Source organism: Elephas maximus, chromosome 2 (assembly GCF_024166365.1).
Source record: "Elephas maximus indicus isolate mEleMax1 chromosome 2, mEleMax1 primary haplotype, whole genome shotgun sequence".
In the NCBI taxonomy this organism is placed as follows: domain Eukaryota; kingdom Metazoa; phylum Chordata; class Mammalia; order Proboscidea; family Elephantidae; genus Elephas; species Elephas maximus.
In genome coordinates, this window is record NC_064820.1 from 67016562 (window position 1) to 67041121 (window position 24560).

General features: G+C 36.8%; 1 protein-coding gene across 2 annotated transcripts in view; it reads left to right on the plus strand.

The window, feature by feature from the left end:
* The window catches only part of IPO11 (importin 11), a 244644-nt gene that overhangs the window by 60435 nt on the left and 159649 nt on the right, over positions 1-24560 (plus strand). For both annotated transcript variants that reach the window (XM_049864207.1, XM_049864214.1), the window contains exons 7-10: positions 6835-6893; positions 20419-20467; positions 21775-21845; positions 24093-24285. In XM_049864207.1, coding sequence (XP_049720164.1) covers positions 6835-6893; positions 20419-20467; positions 21775-21845; positions 24093-24285 — 372 coding nt within the window. The remainder of the gene's footprint in view (positions 1-6834; positions 6894-20418; positions 20468-21774; positions 21846-24092; positions 24286-24560) is intronic.

The window sequence follows — 24560 nt, forward strand, 5'->3', positions numbered from 1 at the left end:
ATTTGCTAGTGTGGCACAACTCAAAATGAGAAGAAACAGCTACAAACATCCATTAATTAGAACGTGGAATGTATGAAGTATGAATTTAGAAAAATTGTGACGCATGTAATGCATAAAGATCGATTTCCTAGGCATTAGTGAGCTGAAATGGACTGGTATGGGCCATTCTGAATCAGAAAATCATAAGGTCTACTATGCCGGGAATGACAAATTGAAGAGGAATGGCATTGCATTCATTGTCAAAAAGAGTATTTCAAGATCTGTCCTGAAGTACAATGCTGTCAGTAATAGGATAATATTCATACGCCTACAGAGAAGACTAGTTAATATCATGATTATTCAAATTTACACACCAAGCACTCAGGCCAAAGATGAAGAAATTTAAGATTTTTACCAACATCTACAGTCTGAAATTGATCAAAAGTGCGATCAGGATGCATCGATAATTATTGGTGATTGGAATGTGAAAGTTGGAAACAGGAGGAGGATCCATAGTTGGAAAATATGGCCTTGGTGATAGAAATGATGCTGGAGATAGCATGATGGAATTTTTCGAGACCAATGGCTTCTTCATCGCAAAAACCTTTTTTCGACGATGTAAAGGTTGACTATACACATGAAACTCACTGGATGGAATACACAGAAAACGAATTAACTACATCTGTGGAAAGAGACGATGGAGAAGTCAATATAATCAGTCAGAACAAGTCCAGGGGCTGACATGGAACAGACCATCAATTGCTCATATGTAGGTTCAAGTTGAAGCAGAAGAAAATTAAAACAAGTCCACAAGAGCCAAAGTATGACCTTGAGCATATCCCACCTAAATTTAGAGACCATCTCAAGAATAGATTTGACATGTTGAGCGCTGACGATTAGATGAATTGTGGGATGATGTCAAGGACAACATACATGAAGGAAGCAAAAGGTCATTAAAAAGACAGGAAAGAAAGAAAAGACCAAAATGGATGTCAGAAGAGAGTCTGAAATTTGGTCTTGAACATAGAGTAGCTAAATGGAATAGAAGAAATGATGAAGTAAAAGAGTTGAACAGAAGATGTCAAGGGATGGCTTGATAGGTCAGAGTAAAGTATTATACGAAAATGTGCAAGCAAATGTAGGTAGAAAACCAAAATGGAAGAACACGCTCAGCATTTCTGAAACTGAAAGAACTGAAAATTCAAGCCTTGAGTTGTAATATTGAAGAATTCAGTGGGCAAAATATTGGACAATGCAGGAAGCATCAAAAGAAGATAGAAGGAATACACAGAGTCCCTGCACCAAAAAGAAGTGGTTGATGATCACACATTTCAGCAGGTACCACATGAGCAGGAACCAATGGTACTGAAGGAAGAAGTTCAAGCTTCACTGAAAGGAATGTCGAAAAAGAAGTCTTCAGGAATTGACGGAATATCAGCTGAGATATTTCAACAAACGGATGCAATGCTAGAAGTGCTCACTCATCTAAGCCAGAAATTTGGAGGAAATTTGGCTGAAAGTAGAGAATTCCAGAAGGATGTGTACCTGTGTTTTATTGACTATGTAAAAGCATTTGACCATGTGGATCGTATCCAGTTATGTATAACATTGTGAAGAATGGGAATTCCAGAACACTTACACGTGTTCATGCAGAACCTGTACATAGACCAAGAGTCAGTCGTTAAAACAGAACAAGGGGATACTGGATGGTTTAAGATCAGGAAAGGTGTGCATCAGGATTGCATCCTTTCACCATACTTATTCAATATGTATGCTGAGCATATAATCTGAGAAGTTGGACTGTACAAAGAATAACGTGGCATTTGATCTGGAAGAAGACTCATCAACAGTCTGCGATATTCGGATGACACAACCTTGCTTGCTTAAAATAAAGAGGACTTGAAGCACTTACTAATGAACGTCAGAGACTGCAGCCTTCAGTATGGATTACTCCTCAACTTAAAGAAAACAAAAATCCTCGCAGCTGGACGAATAAACAACATTGTCATATATGGAGAAAATATTGAGGTTGTCAAATATTTCATGTGAACCCACAATCAATGTTCACAGAAGCAGAGGTCAAGAAATCAAATGACGCGTTGCATTGGGCAAATCTGCTGCAAAAGACCTCTTTAAAGTGTTGAAAAGCAAATATGTCACTTTGAAGACTAAGGTGCACCTGATTTTAGCCATGGTATTTTCAGTCGCTTCATGTGCATGTGAAAGCTGAATAGTGAATAAGGAAGACGGAAGAATAGCTGCCTTTGAATTATGGTGTTGGTGAAGAATATTGAATATACCACAAACTTCTAGATAAACAAACAAATCTGTCTTGGAAGATATACAGCCAGAATGCTTCTTAGAGGCAAGGATGGTTAGATTTCTTCTCACATAGTTTGGACATGTTATCAAGAGGGACCAGTCCCTGGAGGACATCACACTAGAGGGTTAGTGAAAAAGAGGAAGAACCTCAACGAGATGGAGTGACACAGTGGCTACAACAATGGGCTCAAGCATAATGATTATGAGGATGGCGTAGGCCTGAGCAGTGTTTCTTTCTATGAGTAGGAATGACTTGATGGCATCTGACAACAACAACAACATTTCTATCGCTGAGGCCTTTAATGTGTTCCTTTCAAATGCTTACTTTTTTTTTTTTTTTGCTTCTAATTTATACCTTCCCATCATGGCCCCCTACCCTTGTCATTGACTAGCTAATTTTCCTAAACTTTTTTCCTCTTTTGATTGAGTCGTGTCTTTCTCCTCTTATCTTCTTGAGAGGCTCTATCTTTCTTGTTTGTGTGTCAGGTTCACTTGGATTTTAGAAGGTGATTGATGGGATGCCCTCATGGACCTCTGTCTTCCTGTGTTGTGCTTGTAGTTGTTCCCTTACCATAACTCCATTTCACCTTCCCTGTGCTCAGTTATTTATCTTGATGAATATGTACCTAGGTTCCTTTTCCTTTATAAAACTTACACACTTTACATTTACACTTCTCTCATTCCCTGTCCTGATCTCTCCTGCCCTGATTACTAAGGTTCTTTTAGTGTGTTTTTCTTAGTTGGATCTTAGGCAGCCTTTGCTTTTTGTTTATTACAGCTTATTTTTCATCTTTCTAAGGTTTTTTCATAAGTCTTTTTATCGTATTTGCTTTAATACTTGGAATCCTATCACACAGTCTTGGCACTGCCGTACATTAATCAGTAGATGCAATCAAAACCTAAATGGTCAGCACATTTGGTGAAACCCGTGGAAAAACCCGTGAGTAATTTTAAAGGACAGTTAACAAGTATAAGCCGTTTCACAAATGATCTAGACAAGGGAGCAGAGATGGTTTTGTTACCATCTTGAGGAACAAATTAAAGGACCTTAGATAAATGTTGACTGAGAAAGAATTAGAGAAAGTGATAAAAGGTTGTATATACCAAGTGATTATAGTTCTGTATGTCATTGTTAAGGACTCTTTAAGAATTCTTTTGTCCCCCCCAAAAAAAAACTTAAAAGTTATTGTATTAATAAGACAAAATTCATTTTTATTAAATTATGTTTTAAAAATTTATGTATTTTTTGTTGTTGAGAATATATGAGCAGGGGGAAGAAGAAAGCAAGAAATGGCTGGTGCATTGAACTGCCGACTTGTTGTTTAGCAGCCATAGCTTTTAACTGCTTCGCCTCCAGGGCCCCACGTAAAGCGGAAACATACACGAGTTCAGCAATGTCTACATGTACATTTCAGTGACATTGATTATGTTCTTTGAGTTGTGTAACCATTCTCATCCTCTTTTTCTGAGGCATTCCTTCCCCATTAACATAAACTCCTTGTCGCCTAAGGTTCATATCTAGTCTTTCAAGTTGCTCTGACCAGTTTGATCACATGTAGATAGATGTTAAAAGAGCATAATGCTCAAGGCAGATATTTTTTACTAGTTAAATTAAACTATAGTTTTAAGAAGACATTGGGATATTTTTGGTTTAAAGTTTAAAGATTATCTCAGGGCAGTAATTTCAGGGGTTCATCCAGCCTCAATAGCTCCAGAAAGTCTGGAGTCCATGGGAATTTGAAATTCTGTTTTGGTTGTGTTCTCACCCTTTTGATCAGGATTCTTCTATGGAATCTGATCAAAATATTCAATAATGGTAGCCGGGCACCATCCTGTTTTTCTGGTCTCCTGGCAGAGGAGGCAGTTGTTCATGGAGGCATTTAGCCACACATTCCATTTTCTCCTGCTATTCCTGACTCTCCTTCCCCTGTTGCTCCAGTGGTTGTACCTTGAAGGGCTGCTTGCAAGCTTATAAGCCCCTGGGATCTATGAACTAGGAGTCGGAAAAGAAACACTGAACATGTTGGTAGGTCAGTTAACTGGGATGTCCCATGAAACCATGACCTTAAATGTTCAAACCAAGAAACCAAATCCCATGAGGTGTTTGGTTGTACATAAGCAGCCTCAGCAGTTACTCATTTGTTGTTGTTGTCATCCTCAGCACATCTGCCACACAACTTTTGTCAATTTAACTTTTTATAGGTGTACAACTTATTGACAGCAATTAATTAATTGGCTATGCAACCCTACTCTTAATCAGTGCAATTTTTCCATCTCCATAAACCGAAACACAGTACTCCATAAGCAATAATCTACCCCTCACCATCCCTCGTAACCACTAATAAACTTTGCTCTCTGTAACTACCGACAGGATGCAACAGCTCTACTCTGTATCAGCCTGCTTTGAAGTTTTCAATACCTTTCCATCTCAAGGTCTTAGACATAATTTTTAAGATATCCTCCCCTGGAAAATCCTATTTTCCTTTAAAGTACTTATTGTGTATAGTTATAAATTTCTGTCCTGTTATGATTTAAGAAATAAGGCTAGAGTTTTTGTTAACTTGTAATCATTTAGAATCCTATAGACATGCTTGTATTCGTTGCTTCAGCAAATTCACAGGTGCTTGGCACTGGGGAGAGAAAGATAATGAAATGGATACCCAAATACATGTAAAATGACATCTTTGAGGGGCCCTACAATGTTATGATAGCTGATAATATGGTCAAAAAAAAAGCAATTCCCTGAGAATGTGATGTTCAAGCCAAGATCTTTAAGGATAAGTGGCAGTTAACTAGGCTAGAGAATGGAGGAAGAATCCTTACAGGTAGTGGGGACCAAAATTTTGTGGTGAGAAAGAGCTTATCCAGAATAAGAAGCTCAAATTGAACACTATTATCCCCTAGTATGATGCAGTAACTTCTTAGTTGTATATTATTGATGGTATCAAATAGAAGGTCTCATGGTCAGTCACATTCTAAACCTAATTTTAATACACTGCTTTTAGGCTTCACCCCATGAACACTATCTAAATGATAACTTTTTAGTTACATAGATAGCAGTGCTTATTAGGGAAGTGCCTTTAAATTTTGTAGAGTCTGATGCTGTTATCATCCTCATTGTTGCTGAATTGTGTAAGTGTTGTACGTATATTATAGCATTGAATCTTTTAATAATCATGTGTTGTTATGTGCAGTGGTGTTGATTTTCGACTCATGTTACCCAATGTGACAGATCTTAAAACTGCAGAATGACTGCATAGGGTTTTCTAGACTGTAACGTTTACAGTCGAGAGGTGAATTGACACAGTGGCTGCAACAGTGAGCTCAAGCATAACAACGATTGTGAGGATGGTGCAGGACCGGGCAGTGTTTCATTCTGTTGTGCATAGGGTAGCTATGAGTCGGAACTGACTCAACGGCACCTAACAACAACGTTCACAGGAAGAATTTCTGGTGGCACAGTATTTAAGCCAGTTTGTCTGCTAACTGAAAGGTCAGCGGTTTGAACTCTCCAGCAGCTTTGCAGGAAAAATGACCTGCGATCTACTCCCTTGAAGATTGCAGCCTAAGAAACCCTATGTGGCAGTTTTATTCTGTCGTATATAGGGTTGCTGTAAGTTAGAATCTACTCAGTGGCACACGACGGTCTTTATGGTAGCTGATCACCGCGTCTTTCTCCTGCAGAGCAGCTGAGTGGGTTTGAACTGGCAACCTTTTGGTCTGGAGCCAGGCAAGCGCTTAACTGTTGTTACACCAGGGCTTTTAGTAACCATGTAGGGTAGGATTTATTATTCACATTTTATAGATGAGGAAAGTGACATCTAGAAAAGTTGCCCAAATTAGTACAGTTATAGATGGTAGAGCTAGGATTTAAATCTAGCTCTGACTCTGAATCTCTTACCTTAGTTTTCTCCTTGTTTACAGCTGTTTGTTAGTATTACTCATAAAATATGGAGTAATACTGAGCATTATAGTCTATTCCAGATTTAGAAATAGAGTACAATATAATACCATTGAATCTTTTAATAACTATTTGTTGTTGTTAGGCGCCATTGGGTTGATTTTTGATTCATAATGACTCCACGTGACAGGGTAGTTGAGTTGTTTTATTCCTTTTGAGGAGATATATTTCTATTAATGTAGTCTAAAACGGAATGAACCTGTTCGGTTACTCTTGTGTCATAGCTTAAAGTTTGTGGAGGTAACCTTCTTAATTTCTACCTGAAGGGTTTATTGCAGATGATAAGTGCTAATAATTATATGAATTAAACTGAATTTTGCAATATGGTACTAGAAACATAAGTAGTTGTGATCTCTAGGAGTCAGGAAAACTAGGCTTTATCTTTCTCACTAGCTGTGCAACCACATTTCCAAGGGATTACTGTTCTGTATCCACTAAATGAGAGGATTAAGCTAGACTAATCCCAAAATTGATTAGACTTTGTAATTTTGAGTCTGTATTATCATTGTGATTTTAGTGGGATAAAATATGAAAGAAATAAGATACAAGTAAACCTTGGTTTTACTTTTCAGTGCTGCGTAAGTTAACTGTTAATGGATTTGTGGAGCCTCATAAGAATATGGAAGTGATGGTAAGTATAGAAGTAATTTATTCTTTGTTACTTCTGGAAAGTGTTCGATATATTCCTGAATGTTTTTAAGCATATTCTTTTTCTTAAGGAACTTCTTGGCATTTATTTAAAAGTTTTTGTTAACTGACCACCTAGTTTTTTTTTTTTTTTACCATCGATGTATGTTATGGAAACCCTGGTGGCGTAGTGGTTAAGTACTACCGCTGCTTACCTAGGGGTTGGCAGTTTGAATCTGCCAGGCGCTCTTTGGAAACTGTGGGGCAGTCTACTCTGTCCTTTAGGGTCGCTATGATTCAGAATTGACTCGACGGCACTGGGTTTGGTTTTTTTTTTTTTTTATGTATGTTATAGTGTACTTTTAAACTTCTAGTCTGCTTCTATTACATCAATCTGGCTGTTGGATAAAAGAGAGGGAATAGGCCCGTGATATTTCTCAAGAAGCAATGGTATATTGAGTATTAACATTCTTATGAATTTGGATATTATTTATAACAACCAGGCACACTGTAGATAGTTATAGCTTTGACTTTTTTTTTTTGCCTTTTTATTTTTATATATTTAAAATTAATTTGTTTTTTTTTTCTCTGATCATAATGTTAATACATGGTCTTTGCAATCAAAAAATATATATATACGCAAGAGGGAAAAACCCCATTCAGAAGACCATTATAAGTTGTGGTCTATATTCTTTGTATATAGCCATCTACTTTTTTCTGTGCAAACATATGTAGCTGCTGTTTCCTTTTCTAAACAGAACGGGACTATGCTGTGCTTTAAAAAGCAAAACCAAACCCATTGTTGTTAAGTTGATTCCTACTCATAGCAATGCTATAGGACAGGATAGTACTGCCCCATAGGGTTTCCAAGGAGGGACTGGTGGATTCGAACTGCCAGTCTTTTAGTTAGCATCCCAACTCTTAGCCGCTATGCCCCCAGGGCTCCCTATTATACTCACTATGGTCTGTATTAGTTCTCACAGTGCATTTAGCTTAGCTAAATCTTTGCTTTCTGTGGATTGCCTTGAGGTCTGCTCAAGAGTTGAGGAAAAAAGTATATCTAATTGAGTCTTAGGGCCTGCCCTACTAGATTTGGCTGGAGCCATTCTGTCTGTTATTTTTTAACTTTAATATATTTTGTATACCAGTTAGAGTGATGGAAATAATGGTTCTCTTTTAAAGGAGTTTAAAAATGACTAATATACACCCTTATACTGTGATGCCTGTTTTGTCTATAATAGCATTACATGCTTATTTTTTAAAAACTTAAAAAATGCAGACACTTGAAAACAAAGTGTTTAAAATCTCACTGTCCAGAGTATCACTACTGTTAAAGCTTGTAAGTATACTTTAAGACATCTTATATATACTCTTCTACATAGTTTCTTTTTCAATTTTTTATAAATTTTAAAAATTTTCTATGAATAGCATTTTCTATATGCCATTTCCTTACCTGCTTTTTTTCCCCCTAAACTTAGTATATTATGGATAGGTTTTCCATGTCAGTAATAGTGTTATATGTCATGTTTTTTAATGATTGCATAGCACACTTATATCATTACTGCCAATGGACATTTTTTTAAAAAAAGATAAAATCAATATAGACTATCTATAATTTACTTACCCAGTTATGTATTGATGGACATATAGGTCATTTTTAATTGCTAATAAATGATGCTAAAATAAACATTTTGGTGTATATGCCAGTATATAGTTTTCTAATTATCTCTTTAAGATAAATTCCTAGAGATGGAAGTGTTGGGTTAACATGTGTGCACTTTTAAAATATTGTTGATACATATTAACAAATTTCCAGAAGATATATAAAAAATTAACCTCAATTTTAAATACTTAAGCATTTTAAAATTTATGTGCATTGCTATACTGCCAAAAAAGATTTTCCAAAAATTAACTGGACTACTGCCCTTCAATTTCCTCACTGAAGTTTTGGTTTTGTGAAAGCCGGGAGTTTGTTTTGTTCACTGTTCACCTCAGAGTTTAGAACCAACTTCGCCATGTAATAAATGCTCCATTATTATCTGTTGAATCAATGAATGTATGATATAGAAGCAATTTGTTAAAATGCTCAGTAATTATCTTCAATTGTAATAGTATTCTGAGTTTCTTAAAGTTATGCTGACTAAAAGTGATTATGTTCATATTTGTTTATTTCATTGACAGCAAATTGATTTGACTCATATTCCTACAAGCTGGAATAGTGGTTCTAGTAGATACTGTCTAGAGGTGTCAGTGTTTTGAAAGCCTTTAGCACTTTTTTTTTTCTTCAGAGTCCCCCTCCTCCTGTCTATAGAAACTATACGTCAGCCTTTACATAGTTATAAATATTTTGTTATATGTAGCATTTAAGGTGTATTGACTCTTTAGAGAGAGGATGAAATTTTAATAAGTAAGGGATGAAGCACTCTTCAGGATGGATTACACCTCAGCATAAAGAAAACAAAAATCCTCACAACTGGACCAGTAAGCAACATCATTGTAAATAGAGAAAATAATGAAGTTGTAAAGGATTCCATTTTACTTGGTTCCACAATCAACGCCCATGGAAGCAGCAGTTAGGAAATCAAACAGCATATTGCATTGGGCAGATCTGCTGCAAAAGACCTCTTTAAAGTGTTAAAAAAGCAAAGATGTCACCTTAAGGACTAAGGTGTGCCTGACCCAAGACATGGTATTTTCAGTTGCCTCACGTGCATGGGAAACCACCAAGAGCCAAGAATTGATGCCTTTGAATTATGGTGTTGGGGAAGAATATAGAATGTACCATGGACTGCCAGAAGAACAAACAAATCTGTCTTGAAAGAAGTACAGCCAGAGTGGTTCTTAGAAATGAGGATGTTGAGACTTCATTTCACATACATTGGGCATGTTATCGGAAGGGGTCAGGTCAGTTCCTGGAAGGCATCATGCTTGGTTAAGTCAGTGAAAAATAGGAAGATCCTCAAGAGATGGATTGACACACTGGCTGCAACCATGGGCTGAAACATAGCAACTGTTGTGAGGATGGCTCGGGACTGAACAGTGTTTTGTTCTGTTACACATAGGGTCTCTATGAGTGGGACCTGACTTGATGGCACCTTACAACAACAAAAGGGACAACTTTTTTTTTTTTTAATTTTTATTGTTCTTTAAGTGAAAGTTTACAAATCAAGTCAGTCTCTCACACAAAAACTTATATACACCTTGCTACATACTCCCAATTGCTCTCCGCCTAATGAGACAGCCCACTCCCTCCCTCCGCTCTCTCTTTACGTGTCCATTTCTCCAGCTTCTAATGCCCTCTACCCTCTCATCTCCCCTCCAGGGAGGAGAAGCCAACATAGTCTCAAGTGTCTACCTGATGGAAGAAGCTCACTCCTCACCAGCATCCCTCTCCAACCCATTGTCCAGTAAAAGGGACAGCTTTTTAAAATCCTAAAAATATGGGCCTCAAAACGTGCTCAAGAAGCAGTATATAATAGCGATGAGATTTTGGGCTCTGGTGACAGGCAGATTTGGATTTGAATATTGACTTGGCATTTTTTGATAGTTTTTTTTTTTTTTTTTTTGATAGTAATCCCCAGTAGTTCAGTGATTCTTAACCTTTTTTGGGTTGCCTGTCCCAAATCATATCATGAGATCTATAGATAAAAAAAAAAAAAAAAACTCTGTCCTAAAAATAGCACATTTGAACTTACAGCATTATTTTTGGGAATCCACTGGCCTACTGGAAACCCTGGTGGTGTAGTGGTTAAGTGCTACGACTGTTAACCAAGAGGGCGGAAGTTTGAATCCACCAGACGCTCCTTGGAAACTCTGTGGTGCAGTTCTACTTTGTCCTACAGGGTCGCTGTGAGTTGGAATTGACTCGACGGTGGTGGATTTTTTTTTTTTTTTTTTTTTAACTGGCCTACTAGAATCCTTATCCATATTCTTGAACTTTGGTATGCCATTAGAGTCTTTCTGACTTAATTTTGGTTTTTTTATTTACTTTTTTGAGCAGTTCAGCTATTTGTAATGACTGATATTTCATGACTTTTGTCATTGGCTTTCAAGATGATACAAAAGAAGACTGGAGATACCATCTCTTTACTCTGTTGTTAGCTTTCATTTAACACAGTTGAAAATTGAGAATTTTTCATTGGTTGCCCAAAATGACAAAAGAGAAGGTTTATGATTTTTAGATGGAATGAAAGATGGGCGCTTTCTTTTTTTTTAATTAATTTTTATTGAGCTTTAAGTGAAAGTTTACAAATCAGGTCAGTTTCTCATACAAAAATTTACATACACCTTGCTGTGCACTCTTAATTGCTCCTCTCCTAGTGAGATAGCACAGTCCTTCCCTCCACTTTTTCTCCTTGTGTCCATTTGGGCAGCTTCTGGCCCTTTCTGCCCTCTCGTCTCCCCTCCAGACAGGAGATGCCAACATAGTCTCATATGTCTACTTGATCCAAGAAGCTCGTTCTTCACCGGTATCATTTTCCATCCCATATTCCAGTCTAATCCCTGTGTGAAGAGTTGGCTTTGGGAATTGTTCCTGTCTTTGGGCTAACAGAAGGTCTGGGACCATGGACTCCGGGGTCTTTCTAGTCCCAGTCTGACCATTAAGTCTGGTCTTTTTATGAGAATTTGGGGCCTGCCTCCCACTGCTCTTCCACTCCCTCAGGGGTTCTCTGTTGTGTTCCCTGTCAGGGCAGTCATTGGTTGTGGCTGGGCACCATCTAGTTTTTCTTGTCTCAGGCTGATATAGTCTCTGGTTTCTGTGGTCCTTTCTGTCTCTTAGGCTCATAATTACTTTGTGTCTTTGGTGTTCTTCAATCTTCCTTGCTCTAGGTGGGCTGAGACCAATTGATGGATCTTAGATGGCCACTTTCTAGCATTTCAGACAAGGTGGGCATTCTTTTTTTTTTTTTTTTTTATTTTGAGCTTCAAGTGAACGTTTACAAATCAAGTCAGTCTGTCACATATAAGTTAATATACATCTTACTCCTTACTCCAACTTGCTCTCCCCCTAATGAGTCAGCCCTTCCAGTCTCTCGTTTCGTGAAAACTTTGGCAGCCTCGAACTCTCTCTATCCTCCCATCCCCCCTCCAGACAGGATATGCCAACACAATCTCAAGTGTCCACCTGATATTATTAGCTCACTCTTCATCAGCATCTCTCTCCCACCCACTGTCCAGTCCCTTTCATGTCTGATGAATTGTCTTCGGGGATGGTTCCCATCCTGAGCCAACAGAAGGTTTGGGGACCATGACCACCGGGATTCCTCTAGTCACATCCAGACCATTAAGTATGGTCTCTTTATGAGAATTTGGGGTCTGCATCCCACTTATCTCCTGCTCCCTCAGGGGTTCTCTATTGTGCTCCCTGTGAGGGCAGTCATCGATTGTGGCCGGGCACCAACTAGTTCTTCTGTACTCAGGATAATGTAGGTCTCTGGTTCATGTGGCCCTTTCTGTCTCTTGGGCTCTTAGTTGTCGTGTGACCTTGGTGTTCTTCATTCTCCTTTGCTCCAGGTGGGTTGAGACCAGTTGATGCATCTTAGACGGCCGCTTGTTAGCTTTTAAGACCCCAGACACCACATTTCAAAGTGGGATGCAGAATGTTTTCATAATAGAATTATTTTGCCAATTGACTTAGAAGTCCCCTTAAACCATGGTCCCCAAACTCCCGCCCTTGCTCCGCTGACCTTTGAAGTATTCATTTTATCCCGGAAACTTCTTTGCTTTTGGTCCAGTCCAGTCCAGTTGAGCTGACCTTCCATGTATTGAGTGTTGTCCTTCCCTTCACCTAAAGCAGTTCTTTTCAGCTAATTAATCAGTAAAAAAAACCCTCTCCCTCCCTCCCTCCCCCCCTCGTAACCACAAAAGTATGTGTTCTTCTCAGTTTATACTATTTCTCAAGATCTTATAATAGTGGTCTTATACAATATTTATCCCTTTGCCTCTGACTGATTTCGCTCAGCGTAATGCCTTCCAGGTTCCTCCATGTTATGAAATGTTTGACAGATTCCTCGCTGTTCTTTATTGATGCGTAGTATTCCATTGTGTGAATATACCACAGTTTATTTACCCATTCATCCGTAGATGGACACCTTGGTTGCTTCCAGCTTTTTGCTATTGTGAACAGAGCTGCAATAAACATGGGTGTGCATATATCTGTTTGTGTGAAGGCTCTTGTTTCTCTAGGGTATATTCCGAGGAGTGGGATTTCTGCATTGTATGGTAGTTCTATTTCTAACTGTTTAAGATAACGCCAGATAGATTTCCGAAGTGGCTGTACCATTTTACATTCCCACCAGCAGTGTATAAGAGTTCCAATCTCTTCGCAGCCTCTCCAACATTTATTATTTTGTGTTTTTTGGATTAATGCCAGCCTTGTTGGCGTGAGATGGAATCTCATCGTAGTTTTAATTTGCATTTCTCTAATGGCTAATGAACAAGAGCATTTTCTCATGTATCTGTTAGCTGCCCGAATATCTTCTTTAGTGAAATGTGTGTTCATATCCTTTGCCCACTTCTTGATTGGGTTGTTTGTCTTTTTGTGGCTGTGTTTTGACAGAATCATGTAGATTTTAGACATCAGGCGCTGGTCTGAGATGTCATAGCTGAAAATTCTTTCCCAGTCTGTAGGTGGTCTTTTTACTCTTTTGGTGAAGTCTTTAGTTGAGCATAGGTGTTTGATTTTTAGGAGCTCCCAGTTATCCGGTTTCTCTTTGTCATTTTTGGTAATGTTTTGTATTCTGTTTATGCCTTGTATTAGGGCTCCTAGGGTTGTCCCTGTTTTTTCTTCCATGATCTTTATCGTTTTAGTGTTTATGTTTAGGTCTTTGATCCACTTGGAGTTAGGTTTTGTGCATGGTGTGAGGTATGGGTCCTGTTTCATTTTTTTCCGAATGGTATCCAGTTATGCCAGCACCATTTGTTAAAAAGACTTATCTTTTCCCCAATTAACTGACACTGGGCCTTTGTCAAATATCAGCTGCTCATATGTGGATGGATTTATATCTGGGTTCTCAGTTCTGTTCCATTGGTCTATGTGCCTGTTGTTGTACCAGTACCAGGCTGCTTTGACTACTGTGGTTGTATAATAGCTTCTGAAATCAGGTAGAGTGAGGCCTCCCACTTTCTTCTTCTTTTTCAGTAATGCTTTGCTTATCCGAGGCTTCTTTCCCTTCCATATGAAATTGGTGATTTGTTTCTCTATCACCTTAAAAAATGACATTGGAATTTGGATCGGAAGTGCATTGTATGTATAGATGGCTTTTGGTAGAACAGACATTTTTACTATGTTAAGTCTTCCTATCCATGAGCAAGGTATGTTTTTCCACTTAAGTAAGTCCTTTTGAATTTCTTGTAGTAGAGCTTTGTAGTTTTCTTTGTATAGGTCTTTTACATCCTTGGTAAGATTCATTCCTAAGTATTTTATCTTCTTGGGGGCTACTGTGAATGGTATTGATTTGGTGATTTCCTCTTCGATGTTCTTTTTGTTGATGTAGTGGAATCCAAGTGATTTTTGTATGTTTATTTTATAACCTGAGACTCTGCCAAACTCTTCTATTAGTTTCAGTAGTTTTCTGGAGGATTCCTTAGGGTTTTCTGTGTATAAGATCATGTCATCTGCAAATAGAGGTAATTTTACTTCCTCCTTGCCAGTGCGGATGCCTTTTATTTCTTTGTCTAGCCTAATTGCCCTGGCTAGGACTTCTAGCACGATGTTGAATAAGAGCAGTGATAAAGGGCATCCTTGTCTGGTTCCCATTCTCAAAGGAAGTGCTTTCAGGTTCTCTCCATTTAGAGTGATGTTGGCTGTTGTCTTTGCATAGATACCCTTTATTATGTTGAGGAATTTTCCTTCAATTCTTATTTTGGTGAGAGTTTTTATCATAAATGGGTGTTGGACTTTGTCAAATGCCTTTTCTGCATCAATTGATAAGATCATGTGGTTTTTGTCTTTTGTTTTATTTATGTGGTGGATTACATTAATGGTTTTTCTGATATTAAACCAGCCTTGCATACCTGGTATAAATCCCACTTGATTGTGGTGAATTATTTTTTTGATATGTTGTTGAATTCTGTTGGCTAGAATTTTGTTGAGGATTTTTACATCTATGTTCATGAGGGATATAGGTCTGTAATTTTCTTTTTTTGTAATGTCTTTACCTGGTTTTGGTATCAGGGAGATGGTGGCTTCATAGAATGAGTTGGGTAGTATTCTGTCATTTTCTATACTTTGAAATACCTTTAGTAGTAGTGGTGTTAACTCTTCTCTGAAAGTTTGGTAGAACTCTGCAGTGAAGCTGTCCGGGCCGGGGCTTTTTTTTGTTGGGAGTTTTTTGATTACCGTTTCAATCTCTTTTTTCGTTATGGGTCTATTTAGTTCTACTTCTGAATGTGTTAGTTTAGGTAGGTAGTATTTTTCCGGGAATTCATCCATTTCTTCTAGGTTTACAAATTTGTTAGAGTATAATTTTTCGTAATAATCTGATATGATTCTTTTAATTTCATTTGGTTCTGTTGTGATGTGGTCCTTCTCGTTTCTTATTCGGGTTATTTGTTTCCTTTTCTGTATTTCTTTAGTCAGTCTAGCCAATGGTTTATCAATTTTGTTAATTTTTTCAAAGAACCAGCTTTCGGCTTTGTTAATTCTTTCAATTGTTTTTCTGTTCTCTAATTCATTTAGTTCAGCTCTAATTTTTATTATTTGTTTTCTTCTGGTGCCTGATGGATTCTTTTGTTGCTCAGTTTCTATTTGTTCAAGTTGTAGGGACAGTTCTCTGCTTTTGGCTCTTTCTTCTTTTTGTATGTGTGCATTTATCGATATAAATTGGCCTCTGAGCACTGCTTTTGCTGTGTCCCAGAGGTTTTGATAGGAAGTATTTTCATTCTCGTTGCATTCTATGAATTTCCTTATTCCCTCCTTGATGTCTTCTATAACCCAGTCTTTTTTCAGGAGGGTATTGTTCATTTTCCAAGTATTTGATTTCTTTTCCCTAGTTTTTCTGTTATTGATTTCTAGTTTTATTGCCTTGTGGTCTGAGAAGATGCTTTGTAATATTTCGATGTTTTGGACTCTGCAAAGGTTTGTTTTATGACCTAATATGTGGTCTATTCTAGAGAATGTTCCATGTGCACTAGAAAAAAAAGTATACTTTGCAGCAGTTGGGTGGAGAGTTCTGTATAAGTCAATGAGGTCAAGTTGGTTGATTGTTGTAAGTAGGTCTTCCGTGTCTCTATTGAGCTTCTTACTGGATGTCCTGTCCTTCTCCGAAAGTGGTGTGTTGAAGTCTTCTACTATAATTGTGGAGGTGTCTATATCATTTTTCAGTTCTGTTAAAATTTGATTTATGTATCTTGCAGCCCTGTCATTGGGTGCATAAATATTTAATATGGTTATGTCTTCCTGATCAATTGTCCCTTTTATCATTATGTAGTGTCCTTCTTTATCCTTTGTGGTGGATTTAAGTCTAAAGTCTATTTTGTCAGAAATTAATATTGCTACTCCTCTTCTTTTTTGCTTATTGTTTGCTTGATATATTTTTTTCCATCCTTTGAGTTTTAGTTTGTTTGTGTCTCTAAGTCTAAGGTGTGTCTCTTGTAGGCAGCATATAGACGGATCGTTTTTCTTTATCCAGTCCGAGACTCTCTGTCTCTTTATTGGTGCATTTAGTCCATTTACATTGAGCGTAATTATAGATAAATAAGTGTTTAGTGTTGTCATTTTGATGCCTTTTTATGTGTGTTATTGACAATTTCATTTTTCCACATACTTTTTTGTGCTGAGACATTTTTCTTAGTAAATTGTGAGATCCTCATTTTCGTAGTGTTTGACTTTATGTTTGTTGAGTCGTTACGTTTTTCTTGGCTTTTATCTTGAGTTATGGAGTTGTTATACCTCTTTGTGGTTACCTTATTACTTACCCCTATTTTTCTAAGTAAAAACCTAACTTGTATTGTTCTATGTCGCCTTGTATCACTCTCCATATGGCAGTTCTATGCCTCCTGTATTTAGTTCCTCTTTTTGATTATTGTGATCTTTTACATATTGACTTCAGTGATTCCCTGTTATGAGCCTTTTTTTTTTTTTAATTAATCTTAATTTGTTTTTGTGATTTCCCTATTTGAGTTGATACCAGGATGTTCTGTTTTGTGACCTTGTGTTTTGCTGGTATCTGATATTATTGGTTTTCTGACCAAACAATATCCTTTAGTATTTCTTGTAGCTTTGGTTTGGTTTTTGCAGATTCTCTAAACTTGTGTTTATCTGTAAATATCTTAATTTCGCCTTCATATTTCAGAGAGAGTTTTGCTGGATATATGATCCTTGGCTGGCAGTTTTTCTCCTTCAGTGCTCTGTATATGTCGTCCCATTCCCTTCTTTCCTGCATGGTTTCTGCTGAGTTGTCTGAACTTATTGATTCTCGCTTGAAGAAACTTTTCTTTTTTCCCTGGCTGCTTTTAAAATTTTCTGTTTATCTTTGGTTTTGGCGAGTTTGATGATAATATGTCTTGGTGTTTTTCTTTTTGGATCAATCTTAAATGGGGTTCGATGAGCATCTTGTATAGATATTCTTTCGTCTTTCATGATGTCAGGGAAGTTTTCTGTCCTCCCTCCCTGTTCTGGGACTCCAGTCACCCGCAAGTTATCCTTCTTGATAGAGTCCCACATGATTCTTAGGGTTTCTTCATTTTTTTTAATTCTTTTATCTGATTTTTTTTCAGCTATGTTGGTGTTGATTCCCTGGTCCTCCAGATGTCCCAGTCTGCGTTCTAATTGCTCGAGTCTGCTCATCTGACTTCCTATTGCGTTGTCTAATTCTGTAATTTTATTGTTAATCTTTTGGATTTCTACATGCTGTCTCTCTATGGATTCTTGCAACTTATTAATTTTTCCACTATGTTCTTGAATAATCTTTTTGAGTTCTTCTACTGTTTTATCAGTGTGTTCCTTGGCTTTTTCTGCAGTTTGCCTTATTTCATTTGTGATGTCTTGAAGCATTCTGTAAATTAGTTTTTTATATTCTGTATCTGATAATTCCATAATTGTATCTTCATTTGGGAAAGATTTTGATTCTTTTGTTTGGGGGATTGTAGAAGCTGTCATGGTCTGATTTTTTATGTCGTTTGATATGGACTGCTGTCTGCGAGCCATCACTGGGAAACTAGTTTTTCCAGAAAATCCGCTGACTGGGAAGCTGGCTCCAGGCTCCGAAAACAATCGCTGCGTCCCCCGTATTTGTTCGTTTTCCGTCTCTAAATCTGTGTTTGTTGTTCAGGGTTCGTAGATTGTTATGTATGTGATCGATTCACTTGTTTTTCCGTGTCTTTAAAGCAAGAGGGATCCGAGGTAGCGTCCACCTAGTCTGCCATCTTGGCCCCGCCTCTCAAGGTGGGATTTCTTAAAGAGACTAATAGCAGAATTCTAGACCTTAAAAAAAAAAAAAAGACCTTAGTGATGGCAAAATTAATTTTCCAAGTAAAATCGCAGACTCTAAGTCCTTAGATGGTAATTAAAAAAAAAACCAAACCCTTTGCCGTCAGGTCTATTCCAACTCACAGTGACCCTCTAGCACAGAATAGAACTGCCCCAGGTGTTTTTCCAAGGTTGTAATCTTTCTGGAAGCACACCGTTACATCCTTTTCTTGTGCACTCTCTGGTGGATTTGAACCGCTTACTCTTGATTAGCAGAGCCAAGTACTTGACCACTGTGCCACCAGGGTTGATTTTTCCTCAAACTCAAGAATTGGTGAATGAACATTTATTTCTGAGGGCAAAGAGGAAATGTATTTTATTCCAGTTAGCCATTCTTCAGGAAGTACTTTATCATGCAGTATTTTGTGAAATAATGGAATGCATTTTGCTAAAAAGACACCTGACAATGTTCTTGTTATCTTTTGTTTTTTAAGTACCAAAATTTATTGATACAAAGAAGTTTATGTTTAAATTCTTACTAAAATTTTTAATAAAGTTGTTTTTCACGATCCCTTTATTTTTATTATAGTAAATTATTCATATACACATGTGCACATATATGTAAAAATACATATAGCGTGTATCAAGGTTGTATCCTTTTGTCATACTTATTCAATCTGTATGCTGAGTAAATAATCTGAGAAGCTGGACTATATGATGACGAATGAGGCATCAGAATTGGGGGAAGACTCAATAACAACCTGAGATATGCAGATGACACAACCTTGCCTGCTGAAAGTAAAGAGGGCTTGAAGTACTTACTAATGAAGGTCAAAGACCACAGCCTTCAGTATAGATTACACATCAACATAAAGAAAACAAAAATCCCCATAACTGGACCAATAAGCAACATCATGATAAATGGAGAAAATATTGAAGTTGTCAAAGATTTCATTTTACTTTGGTTTACAATCAGTGCCCATGGAAGCACCAGTCAGGAAATCAAAGTATGCATTGCATTGGGCAAATCTGCAAAAGACCTCTTTAAAGTATTAAAAATCAAAGATTTCACCCTGAGGACTAAGGTGTGCCTAATCCAAGCTGTGGTATTTTCAAGTTGCCTCATATGCATGGGAAAGCTGGACAATGAATAAGGAAGACCGGAGAAGAGTTGACACCTTTGAATTGTGGTGTTGGAGAAAAATATTTAATATACTGTGGACAGCCAGAAGAACAAACAAATCTGTCTTGGAAGAAGTACAACCAGAAGGTGCCTTAGAAGCAATGATGGTGAGACATTGTCTCACATAGTTTGAATGCGTCATTGGGAGGGACCAGTCCCTGGAGAAGGACATCATGCTTGGTAAAGTGGAGGGTGAGCAGAAAAGAGGAAGACCCTCAATGAAATGGATTGACACAGTGGCTGCAACGATGGGCTCAAACATAACAATGATTCTGAGGATGGTGCAGGACTAGGCAGTATTTCATTCTGTTGTACATAGGATCGCTATGAGTCTGAACCAACTCGACAGTACCTAACAACAAATAATGTAAAAAGGCTCATTGGACCCAGGTGGTAAATGGCAATGATTGCATGTTCTGTTATCTGAGGGGTAGTGTGTCTGTTACTTGAGGTTAAGAACTTCTGGTTTAAGTAGTTGGTACCACATATTATTTAATTTTTGAGCATTTATTATTGCCAAACACTGTTCCTGGATTCTGGGACATTACAGTGAACAAAGTAAAGTTCTGCATCTCAATGAGCTTACATTCTAGTGGGAAGAGACAGATAATAAAGACAAATAATAAATCAGGGTTATAAGCACTGTAAAGAAAAATAAAGCAGAGTACGGAGAATAGAGAATACTTAAACAGAATGCTTAAAAATTTTTTATTTATTGCAAAGTGATTTAGGTAACTGAGTAAAGAGGTGAAATATTACAGTTCTTTTCTTGTGGCAGACTTGTTTATAATAGTGAAATATATTTTACTTTCTCTAATTTTAACTTATTTTTTCTAATTTTTTTCAGGGGTGTTATGTTTTAATATCCTTGAAAAGGTATAAGGCAAATATTAATAACAAAATAAATTGAGACACTTTAAAAATACTATTTTCTAGGGTTTTTTACATGGCCTATTTGAACGTCTGAAACAGTTTCTGGATTGCAGTAAGTACTCCCTTGACAGCACTGTTTAGGGCAGAGTGCTTATTCATGGACAGCTCCTGCCCTGCACTTGCACGTCTGGAGACAGTGTTATGACCAAGCGCCCCATTTGTTGGTCAATCTGGGTGGGCTCTTGGTAGCTGGGAAGATATTAGATATATAATTATTAAAGTAAATTTTTAAATTAAAGTAAAATTATTTAATTAAAGAAATGTATTTCTTAATTAGATGGATATGGTTAAAATTAGTTACCTTTTATCTTGATAATTCTCTGGAGTTAAATTAGACCCTTAGCTATATCTTCATAAACCTATTTTGTCTTGAGTACTGAGGAAACTTTTTTTTTTTATTTATTTTGTGTCCATTCCTTTCTCTATACTTACACTGTTACCACCCTGTTTCAGGCAGTTATGCATGACAATCATTTGTTTAACAAATACTCATTAAGTGCAAACTGTGTGCCAAATGCTGTTTAGATTTATAGACCCTCTTTTAGTACATTTTATGCATTACTTTAAGTCACCTTTAACGATACTTTCATTTTGTAAATTCCTTTCTCATTAACCTTCACTGGCTTACTTTTAGGACCCTTTGTAATACACTACTCCTTACTATCCCTTCACAACGCTACGCCAACATTGTACTCTGTTAGGGTCAAATCAGCCTTCTTGCAGACACACACCTATTCTCTATGCGAACTTTTGCGTCTATGCCTCAGCCATAGGGTTTGCCTTTTCTCAAATGCCTCCGTGTGTCAAGGCCAAGTGAAATTAACTTCTGTTGTGTGCATTAGCCCTCAATAATTTTCCACTTCTCTGAACTTCTAGAGCTGTCTTAATATATGTATAAGAAAGGTTAGCATTTATACTTGATTTTGATATTACTGGTAGTCTGTTCATGTTCCTCTCTTTCGTAAATGGTAAGCACCTTTGTGATAAGAATCTTGTTTTATACATCTTCTACTTCTAGGTCTTTGTTCACACGAATGTGTGTATATACAAAATATACACACATCTTGTATGTATTATTTTAAAATGGGCTCAGTTCATAGTTTAGGCTTAATTTTGTGAATTATGGTACTGAGGACTATTGTATTGTAAAGTACAAATCTTGATATTCTTTTTTAAAGTTTATTTTTAATAGTTTGTTTAGAGCTGAGAATGTACAGTAGTGAATTCATGATGCAAAATATTCATCATTATTACAATACATGCATAAATAATACAGTATTAGTTTTGAAAAATGTTTTCGCATTGTCTTCATTGTAAACTTACACACTTGTACTAATATTTGAAATGTATTTTTTACAGGTAGAAGTATAGGTACAGATAATTTATGTAGAGATAGATTGGAAAAGACCATCATTCTTTTTACTAAAGTGGTGAGTTCTCTTTTGACTATAAGTTTTTCTCAAATATGGTATGTTTATTCATGTCTAGGTGTTTTTATTTGAGTAAGGAAAATGACATTTTTATAACCATACCTGTTCTGGGGACTGCATTGCTTTAAAATAGAAATCTTTAGCCTATTTTCCCTTCTTACTGAAGATTCAGTAATAGGGTTTTAATGTGCTGTTCTTATTTTTATGGTTAGGTAGCAGTTACCCTCAGTTTCAGTTGTCTTGACTTCTTCAACTCATATCCAAAATAGCCCCAACAGCACAAGCCCAACTAACACAAGATCCAGCATAAAACTGACACAGATCCTTTAAATTAAAAACCAGAAATACAAAGCCAAATAAACAGGATGGTGTGGTTAGTCAGTGGGGCTATGTTAGGATACATCACTGACGCCAGCCTACATCTCTGTTACTGTCAGTTCCTGCTCAGTATGTCAGTTACATAAGTAAAATTGAAAAACTACCTTTTAGATAGTTTGTTTGAAAAACATTAATTGTTGAGCTGCCGTATTTTTCAGTTCTTTCTTTTAGTTCTTAAGGTAATAATGTAAGGTAAAAATTCATATTTATGTTCTCTGGAGCTTTAGTAAAGCTTTGTAAAATGGAAAATTTCAAATATACCCTCAAATTCAGGGAACCGAATATCTGAGCCCCATGAAGTCATCACTCAGCTTCAACACTTAGCAGCACAGGGTCATGGTCAGTCCTTTTTTATATGTGTGTATCCCTGTGCCCCCTTCGCTGGTTATTTTAAAGCAAATCTCAGGTAGCGTGTGTGTGTGTGTGTGTGTGTGTGTGTGTGTGTGTATACAGCATATATAGTATTCTCTGCAAATATTAATTAAAATAGTGAATTAAGCAATGGGATTTAAAACAAAACAAAAAACTTAAACACCATTATACATTTAAGCATTAGTAATGATTTCTTGGAGTCCCTGGGTGGTGCAAATGGTTTAATGTGGTAGGCTGCTAACCAAAAGGTTGGAAGTTCCAGTCTACCCAAAGGCTTTAGGAAGGAAGGCCTGATAGCCACCGATAATTTTATGAGCGGCCGATTATTGTTATTGCTGCCTGTAAGTTGTATACCTGTAAAAAGTTGTGTTGGCAGAAAAAAGAAAACCCCTATGATCACAGTTCTACTCTGAACCATGCATTGACTCTATGGCAACTGGTTTTTAATGACTTCTTAATATAATCTAAATATGTAGTCAGTTTTCAGATTTCTCTGATTGTCTCGTAGGTTTTTTATAGTTGGTTTGTTTGACTTAAGACCCAAATAGTGTCAGCTCCCTTAATGTCTTATTCTTTCCCTTGATAAGGAAGGGTAGTGTTCCCTCACTGACGAAGTGGGTCACTTCCATGTCCTCAGTTTGACCGCTTACACCTCTGTTGTTTCACATGTAAACGTGTGCCTTTGCCCCCGCTCCTAACGCCCGTATATTTCTTATAAATTTATGACTAGATCTAGAGACTGGATCACATTTGGGATTTTTTTTTTTTTTTCCACCTACTGAGGGAGGGGTGGAAATGGCAAGAATAATTTTAGGTGGTGCTGTGTATTTCCTGTTGCTTCACATCAGGAGGCACCCAGTGTCTGGTTTTCTCTTGCATTGTGTGGCTAAGGTTGATGAGTGACCTATCCATTATAAAGTTGTTCAACAGTTCTTCCCCCATTGATTTTAGCTGCCATTGATGATTATTGCTTAAATCCATTGTTTGATTAGGGAATATAAGATGATGGCATTCTAATTCTATTATTCCTTTTTTTTTTATTAGCTGAGTTGACTAAAGAAGAAATCTCCCTCATCAGCTATTTGATACACCAAAATAGAGTTCATGCAGTAAAGGCAGGATACTTTTTTAATTCTTTCCCTGTACCTATTTTTAAAAGCCTGTCTTTTATATACCTGTACTTTTTGTATCATATTTACCCACGGCTATCAAATTTTTTTTTTTTTATCAAATTAAAATACGAAGTGAGTCTGTATTGGACCCTGTTCCTGAAGTAATAGAAAGTTCTTGTTATGAGATATATTTTGATAATTAATACATGTTATATGATGTAGCCTAAGCAATGCTGTGTTACATATAAAACTACATACATTCCCCACTAAGGTTCAACACTTGTTAAATGTTTATAAGCAACATTATAACATAAGGTGTACTTATGGAATGATTATATTCGAATATGAAATTGGGAAAAAAACTTTTTTTTTCTTTTCTTCCTAGCTTTTGGATTTCCTTGACCAGCATCCCTTTTCATTTACTCCTTTAATTCAAAGATCACTGGAGTTTTCTGTAAGCTATGTTTTTACAGAAGTTGGTGATGGGGTTACATTTGAACGATTCATTGTCCAGTGCATGAATCTTATTAAGATGATTGTCAAAAATTACGCTTATAAGCCATCAAAAAATTTTGAAGGTAATGCTTTACTGGTAATATTGTTTTTTCACTTTATTATTTTAATCTAAGTGTGAAGTAGTTGCTGTTTCTATACAGTTGTTTCTTTTTTTTTTTTTTTGAAATTTAGTCATTTAAGTTGAAAAAATAAAATGTCTCTGGGACATGAAATAGAGGTAACGATTAGAGTCTTTATTATGTGAACAGTAGCTTTTAAAAACCATACAGTCTATTTAGTCAGTTGTCTGTTTGGGGGCACAAGAAAAGATCAATTAAAGTTTAGGAACTTTACAAAT